Genomic DNA, 13,395 nt, shown 5'->3' with positions numbered 1-13,395 from the left:
TTGTGCTAGATTTTGTCTGAACTCCGAACACTTAAACTCAAATAAGTACCAATGATTACCTTCCATTTTAATTTTAATTAAAATAAAAATATAGTTACTCATGTGAAAAAATCAATTAAATAATCTCAAGGAGGCATTTTTAAAATTTGATTTTTTAAATAAAAAAAACACTGATTTCGTTCTTTCCAAGATACAACCTAATATCAATTTTTAAATTTTTAATAACATATGCTCCTTTTTGAAATTTAAAATGATTTTCAAAACTAATTGTAAAATAGATTTTAATAATTAGACATTATTTATAATATTTGACCACATTTTAGTCATCCTATTTAGGCGGCATTAGGCTGTATTTTTAAACAATTTAATTTTTTTAAAAAAGTACACACTGATTTTGTTTTTTTTTTCTAAAAAAGCTCAATTTTAAATTTTGAAAATTTTGGAAAAGGGCACAAAGATTATGTCTTTTTTTTCTGAAAGTACACAAAGATTATGTCAAAATTACCAATTATGAATTTTAATTTTTTCAAAAAATTAAACACACTGATTTCGTTTTTTACTAAAAAATGTGAATTTAAAATTTTAAAATTTTGGAAAAGGGTCCAAAGATTTTGTCAAAATTACCAATTATAAAATTTTAATATTAAACACAGATTTCATTTTTTTCTAAAAAAAGCTCAATTTTAAATATTAATATTTTGAAAAAGCTTAATGAATGTTCTAATTACGGAAAGATTATGATTTTTTGATGGTTTAATGAAAAAAAAATTAAAATCATATATTTGCAAATTAGGAAACATTGACCTTGTCAAAAAAATTAATTGTAAACAATTTAATAACCTTTTTAACCGGTTATTCATGTGCCATTTATGGTGAATGATTTAATAACTTTTTTACTTATTAATTTATTTATTGATTTATTGACTCATTAAATTCGACCAATGAAAATTAATCAATGTGAACCAATTAGAATATGTCATTTGGAAATTCAATAGCAACAACCAATAGAATGAAAACATGTGGATATTAAGTAACAATGCGGCCCACTTTGGTGGATGAGCTTTATATATTATTAAGATGTATAGTTGTTCCTGAAGAGCAAATATGTATTGTTGTTTTTTTTTTCAACGTAAAATATATATAGTTGTTAAATGTATAAAAAATTGATTTGATGTGGCTTATATTACGTTAAGAACATCAAAAGAATGGATCTTAGAACAAAGTAAGTTTCCTAATTATATTATAGAAGTTTCAAGTTCTATACGTAGATATTTTTTTTTCAAAAAAAAGTCATGTTGCATATATGGTCTAAGCTAAGTGAAAACACATAATCGTTGTTATGGCTACTTTATATATGAGGACAATAAATTTGTTCCTCACCCTTGGGCGCCTGTCCAACCTCTGTCAGTTGAGAGGGACAAGATCGTGCTTTATAGAGTCATTGTTCTCTTTCTAATGATTAAAGTTTACAATAAACATGGAGCATCGAAGTTCTGGTTCATTTGGTCATCATTGGGACAAAGAATATTGAGGAGATTCATCTGAATTTTCAGGGCACTTCCGAAGATTGCTATTGCTCATCTTTATATATATAAAAGAGGCGTAAGTGAAAACAATGCTTATTGGGGAGATGAGAGCATCAAATTATGACCATTAAATCTAAGGTTGAAATTTAATGTCATTAAATGGTCATGTACCTTTTTTAAAAAGTAACATTTTATGTTTTAATCTTGACTATTTATATTATATTTAATGGTCATAATTTGATGCTCTAATCTCTCACAATAAACATTGATCTTACTTGATATAATATACATATACATATATTTGTCCTTCCAAGATTAGTAGGTGAGGAATAACTAATAATTACATAGCATTTTTGAAATTTATCTTACTAAAACTTTATTAAATGTGTTCTTTAATTTGTATCTAAACAGTCACATATTTGTAATAGTTGGTTGTGTTGGTGAACAAGTGTAAAAACATTACTTATCCCACGTTTCTTCTTCTTCAATTCCATTAATGGGAAATGCAGAGTGATATGACATTGAGACACACACAACCTAGATACGTTAACAAGTTTCATTAATGGGAAATGCAGAGTGATACGACATTGAGACACGCACAACCTAAACACATTCACAAGTTTCATTCACCTCTCTAGTGATCGTATCAACACCGTCCACCCCATTGTTAGAAACAACACTAATACCTCTCTGCATTCATAAATGGATATTTGAGGTGAGGGACTATTGTCCAACCCCTCCGGAAGCCTCACTTCTGACGATCGTGTAATTAATGACCGTCTTTTCGTCAACCAAAATCCACCATGACCAATCACTCTCCCAATCATAATCGCTCAGACTGATACCTATGTAGGAACCTAAGACCCCAAGATGTCTGCGTCATCTCACCATGTCCCATCATGAGCTCCTCAACCTATTAGTAGTCATATGAGTGGAGATCAAGATCGAGGTCTCGTTCACGAGGAACCTCCAACCATCAGATCTCGGAAGAAAGCAAAAAGCTCAACTACTAGGACTCACCCAGAAGCTAAGCACTCATCACAACCCTTGAGACCCCCCGAACTCTCATAATTACAAAAGACTGGACTCAAGTTTGAAGCATGTACACACTTTTTATCCAAGTCTTATAGAAATTCCCGAACTCCACAATCCACTAATTTAGGCATTGGAGTGATTTTACATGGACCCCTCCTAAGCTTGACGACAGTGGATGACCGACCTCAAGATCCTTCATTCCCTCCGATTAAAGCTCTCATCAACCCCTTCCTCACCATAGTTCAACTTTTCCTCTTCAATCAACATCCTCTTAGGTGATTTGAATGGATTAGCCCGATCAATTGACTCCGTCTGTGATAATTGATAAAACTTCTCCATCACCTAGTCATGGTTGTCACGCACCAATCTTCAAGTTTGGTCGCTACTTCATAAGGATTTGTGGAAACCATCAAAGAGAACGAACCACCACAAAGTTCTCTTCCATCAGAGCAACCCGAGATACAAATGTCACCTACTACTCCGCACCACCGACATCCTGAGTAGCAAGAACTGTCCCACCGCGCAATAGGAGAAGCTCTTAATCGACTCGAGGCAAGAGTCGTAGCCATGGAACATCAACGTCTCCCCAGGGACCACGATGTCCAACCACACATAGAAGACTTCTAGGCCAAAATATTCTGTCCATAGGAGCGTATACGTCAGTTGGAAGAACAAGAACATCGCTTTGATATAAGGTCCTTGGATCCCAGACCCATCTAGAGCCACAATCACCATTATGTTCCAATACTGAGGAACCTGCTATGCAATGCTATTATTAGGGATGAAAATAGGCCAGACGACCTATTAGGGGCCCGCAGCCTAACCTGCTAAAGGCCAGACCTGACTCATTATTATATAGGTCAGGTTCAGCTTATAAAAATAGCTCGTTTGAGTAAATTGGCAGGAATCTTCGATTGGTCGACCACAATCACCTCCTCGCCGTTGAATTAACACTCACCCCTCCCAAACACTGAGCACGATCACGCTCATCACCCGCATATTTCTACAATTAGGAGGAGGGACCTTGAAATGATGGACCCCAATCTCAAAATTATGAGTCATATATGCCAAATAGCTCACCACTTGATCAGCCTCTCACAGGATATGGACACAACGAATCACCAAACCTTTAGCCATCCAATGCCTAATTTGATTCACCATGGAAGCATAAGGATGTAACTAATCACAACCATCATTAATCAAATGAACAACCACTTGAGAGTCCATTTGTACTAATAATTTATAGGAAAGTTATAATGTGCTTATTTTCATGACTTATAATTAAAGGACATATGTCATTTTGTTGGGTGAAATTTTTTTTAGCTAACTTATACACACATTTAGTTATGGCTAAATAAATGCCCATTTTACTCTTTTATTCCAATTTATTTATCATTTTTAAAATTTAAAGAGAAAATTAATTATGGTTTACTAATTATATTTTTGAGACTTGTGATTGGAAAGTTGTAAAGATAAAATTATATGAAGAAGCTAGAAGACATTGGGACCTCATTGCGAAATTAATTGGGATCAAGTCTCACTTTGGTCACCACACGCATATGCTTTTTCGTGTTTGGATCATTCTGGTGTTGAATTATGCAAGTGAGTGGAGAACTATACAAAAGGAACTCAACCACATTAATTGATGGTACAAAAGTGTGTTAATTATTATGGCCAAAATGCCAATTTTAGTACCCATTTTATTTTTCTTCTCAGCAGGTGATGCCATCATCCCACCCAATTTTATTGCTCTGAATAATTTGTGTACGATAATTGAAAAGCAGGATCAAGCCTGGGCCACATCATGTTTTGGCACTCCCAATCAAATTGTGCTTAAGTCAAACACACATGGCCTTCTTTAATCTCAATTCCCAGAGTATAAAACTATGTTTGATACTAGTTGGCTCCGTTAAAAATAAACGTTAACACTCATTCAATATAACAAGTGAAGGAAACTTTTCTGATAGATCAAAACTAAAATATGTTCCTGTCACTCAAGTAGTATTTAAACATAAACTAAATCTATCATTCTTTTATTCTTCTCTTTCAAAAAAAAAAAATCATTCTTTTATTCTTCTTTATCACGCACCATCTTCTTTTAGCCAAAGCCAATCAAAGAAGATAAGAACTAAAATTAGTGCTTGTCCTTCATGTTTTAGAATTATGAAGCATTAATCACGGGTAAGATTTACATTTTAAACTGTTAAAGGGGGTAAATTACTCATTCTTTAATTTTCAGAAATGATATGTGGACATACGTTTTGGATCAACAACATTCAACACAATTTTGCAACGGTTTTTAACCGTCATTAATATTTATAATGGTTAAAAAACGTCAATAAAGTGCATGTCTATTAAATGTTCGGTAAAAGACGTATGTTATTACTCTTTAATTTTATATGTTTTTATTTATTTATCCAACTCTCAAGTTAGTGCCACTAAAAAGTGGCCAATTAACTTTCCAAGTTAAATGAGCATTGGATTCCGATAAAAGAGTGGTGGACTCTTTGGATCGTTCTGTTCATTTGATAAATGTAACTTTTCACCGGTCATTACCACAAGATACTTAACATAGAAGGATGACTTTATATTAAGATAAGTGATGACCCTAAGGAACCCAAGACACGTTAGCAACAATCCCTTGTTTAATACACAGTGGAAATGATGATCATTATCCGGGGAAAAGTGTTCAAGATGAAGACTCTTACAAACACCACAAACAGAGGAAATGGCATCCTTTTTTCTTTTTCGACAATATATAACTATTTTCTACGAACCTCATAGCGACAGAGCTTTATGTTTGGTCTGGTCAATCTCTCTCTCTCTCTATCTATTCCATTTATGATTTGTTTCATTATAACTTGAATTTCATAACAGAAATAACTGAGAACCTTTGAGAAGTAATGTTTATTCAGTACCAAGTAGTAGTACCAACTGGTGAGAGGGAACTTCCGAGGCCGGAGGTTAAAGCAGTATTGATAAGGGCATTGCTTAGGTATCTATTTTAAAATGAAAAAAAAAAATGGGGCAAAGTTGTAGTGCCAAAGTTTTTCTCCCTAAAGTCCATATAATTATATAAATAATCCATCCGTTCCTATTTATCTGTCCACTTTGAGAAAAATAATTCGTTCATATTTAACTGTCCATTTAATATTTCAAAAGAGCATTAAATGATGTTTTTACAACTAATACCCTTCTCAGAACAATAAATGAGGAGAGATAAAACACAGTTTAAATGACATAATAGTAAAAGCATGCTCAACTTTTCTAACATTCAACAAAATTAATTATACTCTTAATCTCTGTGCCACCACCTAAAGTGGACGGATAAAAAGGAACGGAGGGAGTATTCAATGAAGAAGCAAAGTTGCCGGTTTATCCTTTATTATCATTCACAAAAATTTTAAAATCCAAATCATCTAAAGATTTGCATATATTCTTATTCTGTGGTGGCTAAACAAGTCCTTTTGTGCCCACGAATGCAATTTGATGGTGTTATTAATTTCTATGGAGACAGCACCACCATTGGCCACAGTCCAAGCATCATTATGTTCAAACTTCAAACAGAGAATGATTCTAGCCGTCAAATGTCTTTAAAATTGAAGTTTGGGGCTTCATTCATTGCGTCATTTACAGTAATTTATGCTTTAACACATGAAGCTTGAGATTGCTAAAGATAACACGATCATATAAGTGGCTTTTTGTGAATGCTAATGTGAGATATACACAGTGAAGTACTCCATTGGAAAGAAGACCTTATCCCATATGATAATGGTGAGTTTACAACTATAATTAATTCCTGAGGACTCTCATCACAGCACCCAGACCCTTCATGTCAGTCTTCCATGTTCTTCATGTATTCCTTTGAAAGTTTAGATTCCATGACCAACTCTTGTTCTTTGATCAGAGAATAACCTGACTCCAGCAAGGCATCCACTGTTTGCTATATAACCAAATACAAAGGCAGTCAACTTTATTTGCATTATTTGCACAAAAACCAAATCAATACATTATAAAAAGGAAAAAACGAATTTTAAAAATACTACAAATAGACAAAGGAAAAGAAAGAAGAAAAGATGGCCAAACAGATAATTTACATATATGCTTCCCAAAAACATTTGCACTTTCCTCAAGAATGATTTTTCTCATGAATGAAATGAAATATTCAAATTACAAGAATTAGTCAAGAGCTGTACATGCCTAATGTAGCAGAGGACACCCAAATGTTGCAAAGAATAGATTTTCTTTAATTTTTATAAATTCGCGAAGTTAAGTTACATTATAATGTTGAAAATCACAGCTCACAACATTCTCTTGATGAATTCAATTCAAGAAGACGAGATTATTGATTTTCTTATCTATTCAATGGGAAACATAGACATGCTTGCATAATAATATCAATAATTGTTCATAATCATTATATCTTATCTTTTTAAAGATATTTTTTCTAATGCTAGAACGAATTAGTCAAGTCGATTTTAATAACATCAGAAATTCAGAATAGAAAAACTGCGACCCTAATTATCTTTTGGCTATATTTATATCTTAACATTTCATGCTCACCTATAATTTTCAACCAATAAATGAGCTCAAACAATATTTTAACAATATTTATTTGATCAACAACTAATTCCAATCAGTTAAACTTCCATAAAAGGACACAGAATATGGATAGATCAGGAAAAGAGGGCTGATTAATTTACCTCTGGAGGAATAAACACAGGAAGGTTCTGGTCCTTTCTTCTTTTGAGAATTTTGCTTCCAAAATTTTCAACACCTCCAATGTCATCAACCCACTAAAATTCAACCATAAATTTGTGCCTGTTATTAAGAATGATCTTTATGGAAAAAATAAAGTTGGGCATCTCTAAAATTACCCTTTCAGCTGTCATATATAATGGCAGCTTGCCATTGTCGTAATAAAATATCAACTATTTCATATATTTGTATTCGTAACTGTTTACTGTTATGTATACTTTGACTGTTAAGACACATTCAGGAGTTTAATCCTTATTGCTCCCAACCTTCATAATTGAACTGAATTTCAATACAGGCTAAAGTGGGCATGTGCATTTATTCCGTGTGGGAGGAGTGCAATAGATATATAAACCAATCTTGCCAGAGAAAGCCATTATCAAACACGGGATAGTTTCAAGGGCTTTTAGCAACTTCAACTATCTCACTATCACTTAAGTAGATGTCTTCATTCATCATAGTTGATTGATACTCTTGTACTACACCGTCTACACGCTTGCAATATGAGATGAAAAGAGATAAAAGGTGCATATGCAATATGCTTTTATAGTTCATACGGAATAAGGGTTCTAAGTCTAGATCCTTTCTCTCTACAGTCATGACACAAATTGGACAACCATCGATTGGTTAACTCCAAAACATTAAAAAAAGGAGAAAGAAGGCAAAATGATATGTCATTAATTTGTCTCTATGCAAGCAACTCGAACTAATTATCCAAGACAAGTTGCGATTGGTTTTTTTAAGTACATACCAATTAACTACTCGGGAGTTACATAATGAGAGATTATGTCTTGGTATATCTTAGAATTTGGGTTAGACCTAACTCTAGCACAAAAGCTAAGAGGTGAGGATTTTCCAGCCATTTATTAGGGCATGTCCCTAGTCAATGTGAGACTTCTCAATGCACCCCCTCACACACCCGGGGATGACATCTGGAGCCAGGAATTTTGCAGGAATGAATATGCAGGTGACCCATATTACGGATCTAGGATAAGCACTGATACGATCTTCGAATTTGGGCCAGATCTAACTCTATCCCAAAAGCTAGCTTAGAAGTGAGGATTATCCTCCCATTTATTAGACCATATCTCTAGTCAATGTGGAACTTCTCAACAATGCATATCTTTTGTTCTTCTTTTTGGCTATCATTTTTCTTGGTGTATCAAAACCTACTATTAATATTGAACAGAATAATAATAAACAATGAAGGTAATTAAATTTTCTTGCCCTATTGAAATGGAAATATCAGATAGATGAGAAACATCTTGATGTAAGGGTATCTGCGTACCTTTAAAATAGACTTGTCATAGGTACGTGATCTTAGAGCTCCATAAAAGTCCAATGCTGTCAATAACAACATAAATCGGAAACAGTACAGATTTGGTGAATGATATCAACCTTCCAAATTCTATCCTCAGTACGGATTTGGTGAATGAAAAATTTAAGTTACTTCAGATAAATAATGAAATGAAATACTATTAAAATTCAAAAAATGTAATAACAGAGGGTAAACAGACAAATAAAACTTCTCTGGATTTACAAAACATAGATAAGTACCTTGATTAGGGAAAGTATCCACAATCCTTTCAACTTCATCCCTTGATATACCATCTTTCTCATACATTCTGTGAACAATATTCTGGATATCTTCACGGTTAGGTTGCCTGATGCACATTTACAGATAATATTTTAGGGAAGAATGATGTGGTTTACCTACTTCCATGAAATCGGATATTTCATAGTCATTAACATAAGAAATTTTATATGATATCTGATAAGCCAAATTCTGATAGGTCAGTAATGGAGACTTCCAAGGACAATGAAGGTTTATGTTAGAAAAAACTGAGAGGCAGTTATAAGACAGTTATGTGTCATAGGTGACAGTTACCATTTATATTAGTAGAACAGTTATGTTTTTTGCATGGGGCAGGGCACTTATGTTTTCAAAATATGGTAGTTACTTTTTGGATTTAGTAGGATGTATTTGTGTAGAAAAATCACAGATTGACAGGTGTATTTTTGTTAGGAATCAATGCAAGCCAACCAGAAACAGAGATTTGATGCTTTCACACCCTAGGCAAAGGAATTTCAATATTACTGGAAACAAGAAGGAAAGACTTTCTTCACAAGGGAAGTCCTCTTTACAAACTCAGGAGTTTTCAATCCCCAAATAATACTGACTGCCCCTTTTCCTCACAGAAAAAACTAACATTTAAATCTATTTATCCTAGCTAACTTCTAACTTCTAAGTAACATATAATTCCTAACAATAGAATGATAATAGATAATCCCTAATAACAGAGTGAATTAACAACTAATACTTAAATCAAATATCCTTAGTTCCTAACTGGTTTGACAGATCATAGAGTAATGCATAATAACGCAATGGATTGATGTAATGTAATTTGACAGCCTGATTGGGCCTGGTAGTTACTCCAACTTAGGGCTGTTTTAGTTAGCAGTTACTAGGAGGGGATCAGTTATATGTATAAATAGGGGATGTGAGTTTAGAGGGGGAAATCCATTTTGTTTTCAGATTTGGGAAAACAGAGCATTGGTTTAGTTGTAAGGGGGAAAACCCTTGAAGGATATTACCCTCCTATTCTTTTCATTCAATAATAATAGGTTTTCTTTCATGAATAACTAACTTCTGGTATCTTCTGTTAACAACTAACTAATTGCTGGAACCTTCTGTTAATAACTAACTAACTGCTGTACTAATCTATTTTAACTCATGAATGGTAAGTATAATAATCCTAGAATAAGATGGATAGCAATTTACCAGTAAAATTTATCCATCCTTCCATCACGTATCAGTGGAGCATAAATAGTTGAAAAATCATTCCCTGTTACAATGATTGGAATTCTGTTTGTGATATCTGATTCTCGCCAATCTTGGCCAACGCTTACTCTTGTAGGATTGTCAGACAGATTCATAAGAGTCCCAACAACAATTTGATTGTTGACTGTCATTTGAGTATTCCCTGCACAAAAACAGGATATGTTCAATAAGGAATTGACCAAATAACTGCAATACTAGGAGATGCAATATGTGCATGTGCGTGAACACACTCAAAATAGTGGAAGAAACAAAAAGGGATTTGGAATAGAAATTACAGAGAAATTTGTTTCTCCATTCTAAATCAGATAGTAGCTTACCAAATCTACCAAGGCCAGCATCAATGTCATTGATCATCAAACAGCTCATTTTTCCCTGTATAAAGAAAACAGTACTAGACTGAGTTAGCAGATTAAGAAATTGCCATAACATTGTGTAACTAAAAAGTTTTACAGCTAGAGGTAAAACTGGTATGAAGAATTTTGAACCATTTCAGACAAATTATATGATGGAAATTGGACACATCAGCCTTCAAAAAGTCATTAATAAGGTAGTGTTTAACACAGAAAAAATGGAATGGAGGATAGCTTGTTCAATTTAGCTCTACCCATTTTAGTAAAATGCACTACTTTTTAATTTATGTCATGTTCCGTTCTACTTTTAATATGCATCAAATATATTAAAAAACATGTTATGTTCTGTTATAACCTGTCTACCAAATGCTATGTTCGTGTTTTTGACACAAAAACAGTCCTGTTAAAGATGCAAGATAGCATGTTGGGCTCCCTTCTTTGTAACCTAAATTCCTTTGATAGTAGATGAAAATTAGTACATAAGCACATACCCAAAAAGAGAAACGGCAAGCAGAAAAAAAAATAAGAAGATGCAAAACAATTTTTGTGTGACCAGCGTTAGAGGTCAACTAGCACAAACTGAAGCACAGATGTCACTTTCTTCAAAATCAATCACATTAACATAATTTTCTGCATACAACATAGAGAAGGTAAAGGCAAGAAAGACTGATTTGAAATATCTATGTTTAAATTGAAATGTCTTCAAAGTTGTCTTTTGTGAAAACATTACTTCTTTCACCCTAGAAATTATGGCTTAGTGCAACATTTTCGCAATACCTAAGAAAGAAGACAAAATCAAAGTGTTCGACTTCTATGAAAGAATGGAATGTTATCGTTTCCCAAGCCAAAGTTGTGTAATTAAGCACGAAGTAAAAAACCAAAGACATACGCAAAAGTTTAAAACTCCTAACTTGATTCTGGACCACTTGAGATGCTGTTCTATAGCGTTCACGAATCAACCGTCCTGGCTCTCCTGTTAATGGAAGTTAGTAGGATGGTGGAGTTCTGTCAGTTACACATATTTATTACATAAATCAAAATTTAGAAAACCATACAGATATGCGTAATGCGTAACTATACACATTCTGAAAAAAAAAAGAGGAAGAACAAAATGAACATTGGAATGAAAAATAATAATTCCATCAATCATTTTCAACTGTTAGGTGTGACCGTGTGAGGATTAGTGAACATCAAAATCCAATTATATCATGAAAATATGCATGACTTTGTTCACTTTTTTATTTCCTTGAGAGAACTGTTTACTAAAGCAAACAACTTACCAGCTCTCTCGGATTCTAGTTCCCCAGCAGACATAATTACAGGTTCCATACCCATGGCCTGAAATATAAGTTCTGTTTGAAATGTTTTCCCTTGCCCTTTTCCTCCCCAAATACCTGAAATAAAGTGAAGATACACGTTAACTTTTAAAACAGAATGCATAAAAACAATTCTATATGTATTTATATTGATCCCGAAGATTTCTTTGTGTGCATATGTTTTCAGCCTGGTTAAATTTAAAATTATCAGGGTGAACTTATATTGGACTAAGGATAATCATGGTAGACGTTTTCAGTATGAACACTAATATCACATTTAAGACTAATAGATAAGAACAGTTTTTAACAGATCTTACTTGCAGCAGGCGAGCAGAGACCTCACAAATACAAACTTGTGAAAAGAAACTCTCTAAATTTAATCCCTAAACATTGTTATTTTACTTTCTTTAGGGTCATATATATAAGCTACATGAAAATTAATTTGTAGTTTGGTTTATACCTAGAATTAAAGGAACCTTAACATTGAGGAGATGAGCTAGGTAGTTCTTTGCAATGTGACATACTGCATTCACAGAAAAAGGTTACAATAATGTGCATCATGTATAAGTAAAATTTGAAGATTTATAATATTAAATGACTTCAGAATATGGTACTGTACATAAGGAAAAACAGAGAGGAATCCAGGAAGTATGAACTTTGTGATTTTGATATATTTTCACTTTTACGAGGAAAGGGAGAACAAGCATCTAGAAGGAACCAGCATTGAAAGTACATAACTGATAGAGAATAGATTTGATACAGGATGATGACAAATGTTATCAAGTTACAATGAGTTGTACAAGAGAGCAAATAAATCACTTTTACCAAGCTGTCTTACTGCATCAAAATGACTTATGAATGTTGATATTGGCCCATTTTGAGAGAACTTACCAACTTTGTCCTGTGAAAAGAAAGTGAAGAGAAGCTAATAGATTAATAGCAGTGCATTGAGAAAGTAGTGAGTGAAGAAAGGAATATTAATATTAATTAATTTGAAAGGGTTTAATAAATAAAATAAAATTACCATGAAGAGAGGAGCGATGTAATAATCGCCCTGAAGGTATTGAAAGGATCTGGTGGCTTTCTGACGATAATCAAACACGATATCGGCTGCATGCAAATGCAACACAGAAAATTGAGTGTGTCTGTGTGGGAGGGAGGGAGAAGAATGAATGAAAATGCATAATTGCTTACAATCTTTGCCGAGAAAATTGCCGGCGAAGAGATCATCGATGACGCCGGCACGCTGGCCGACGGCGATGTTCATGTTATCAGCCTCTTTACCAAGCCTGTAGAGATAGTCTCTTCCCTCTGCATCTTTCGCTTCCCAAGATGATTGCTGTGACAACCGCTTCTTGTTATTATTATCACTGCTGCACCGAACACGAACACGAACACGAACACTCAATTGCGATCTGAATGCGTGTTTAGAGTTCGGAACCGGAATCCATAACGGTAACACCTTCGCCATGTGACTCTGATGCATGAGTGATTAGATTTCCATTTCCCACCCCTTGCCCGCCACATAACGGCTTCAACTCAATCCCAATTATTATCTGTTCTTTCTTTTC

The 13,395-nt window shown here is 33.7% G+C and overlaps 1 protein-coding gene across 3 annotated transcripts; it reads right to left on the bottom strand.

The window, feature by feature from the left end:
- Positions 1-6,135: 6,135 nt before the first annotated feature.
- On the bottom strand, positions 6,136-13,373 carry LOC130748579 (ribulose bisphosphate carboxylase/oxygenase activase, chloroplastic). Of its 3 annotated transcripts, none has more exons than XM_057601803.1 (12): positions 13,019-13,373; positions 12,849-12,934; positions 12,644-12,725; positions 12,285-12,347; positions 11,789-11,902; positions 11,420-11,481; positions 10,476-10,530; positions 10,099-10,300; positions 8,874-8,980; positions 8,605-8,660; positions 7,265-7,357; positions 6,136-6,504 (listed from the first exon to the last, which is right to left on the bottom strand). In XM_057601803.1, the coding sequence occupies exons 1-12, from the start codon at positions 13,308-13,310 to the stop codon at positions 6,397-6,399; spliced, it is 1,320 nt and encodes a 439-aa protein (XP_057457786.1). In that variant the 5' UTR covers positions 13,311-13,373; the 3' UTR covers positions 6,136-6,396. The 3 variants fall into 3 exon arrangements, with proteins under 3 accessions (XP_057457786.1, XP_057457787.1, XP_057457788.1); XM_057601804.1 differs by having other exon boundaries at positions 12,650-12,725; XM_057601805.1 differs by having other exon boundaries at positions 12,716-12,725.
- Positions 13,374-13,395: the final 22 nt, after the last annotated feature.

This window comes from Lotus japonicus, chromosome 3 (assembly GCF_012489685.1).
Source record: "Lotus japonicus ecotype B-129 chromosome 3, LjGifu_v1.2".
NCBI classification, from domain to species: Eukaryota; Viridiplantae; Streptophyta; class Magnoliopsida; order Fabales; family Fabaceae; genus Lotus; species Lotus japonicus.
Note: the sequence above shows the minus strand (reverse complement) of the source record. Positions and strands in the feature narration are given on the sequence as shown.

What these genes read in the sequence shown, in the direction of transcription:
- LOC130748579 (XM_057601803.1), bottom strand. Translation starts at nt 13,310, where the DNA reads ATGCATCAGAGTCACATGGCGAAGGTGTTACCGTTATGGATTCCGGTT. An exon ending in AGGATGGATAAATTTTACTG is followed by an intron (nt 8,981 to 10,098) that starts GTAAATTGCTAT and finishes AATGTGCATCAG; the next exon opens with GCAACCTAACCGTGAAGATA. An exon ending in ATGACAAGTCTATTTTAAAG is followed by an intron (nt 7,358 to 8,604) that starts GTACGCAGATAC and finishes GTTGAATTTTAG; the next exon opens with TGGGTTGATGACATTGGAGG.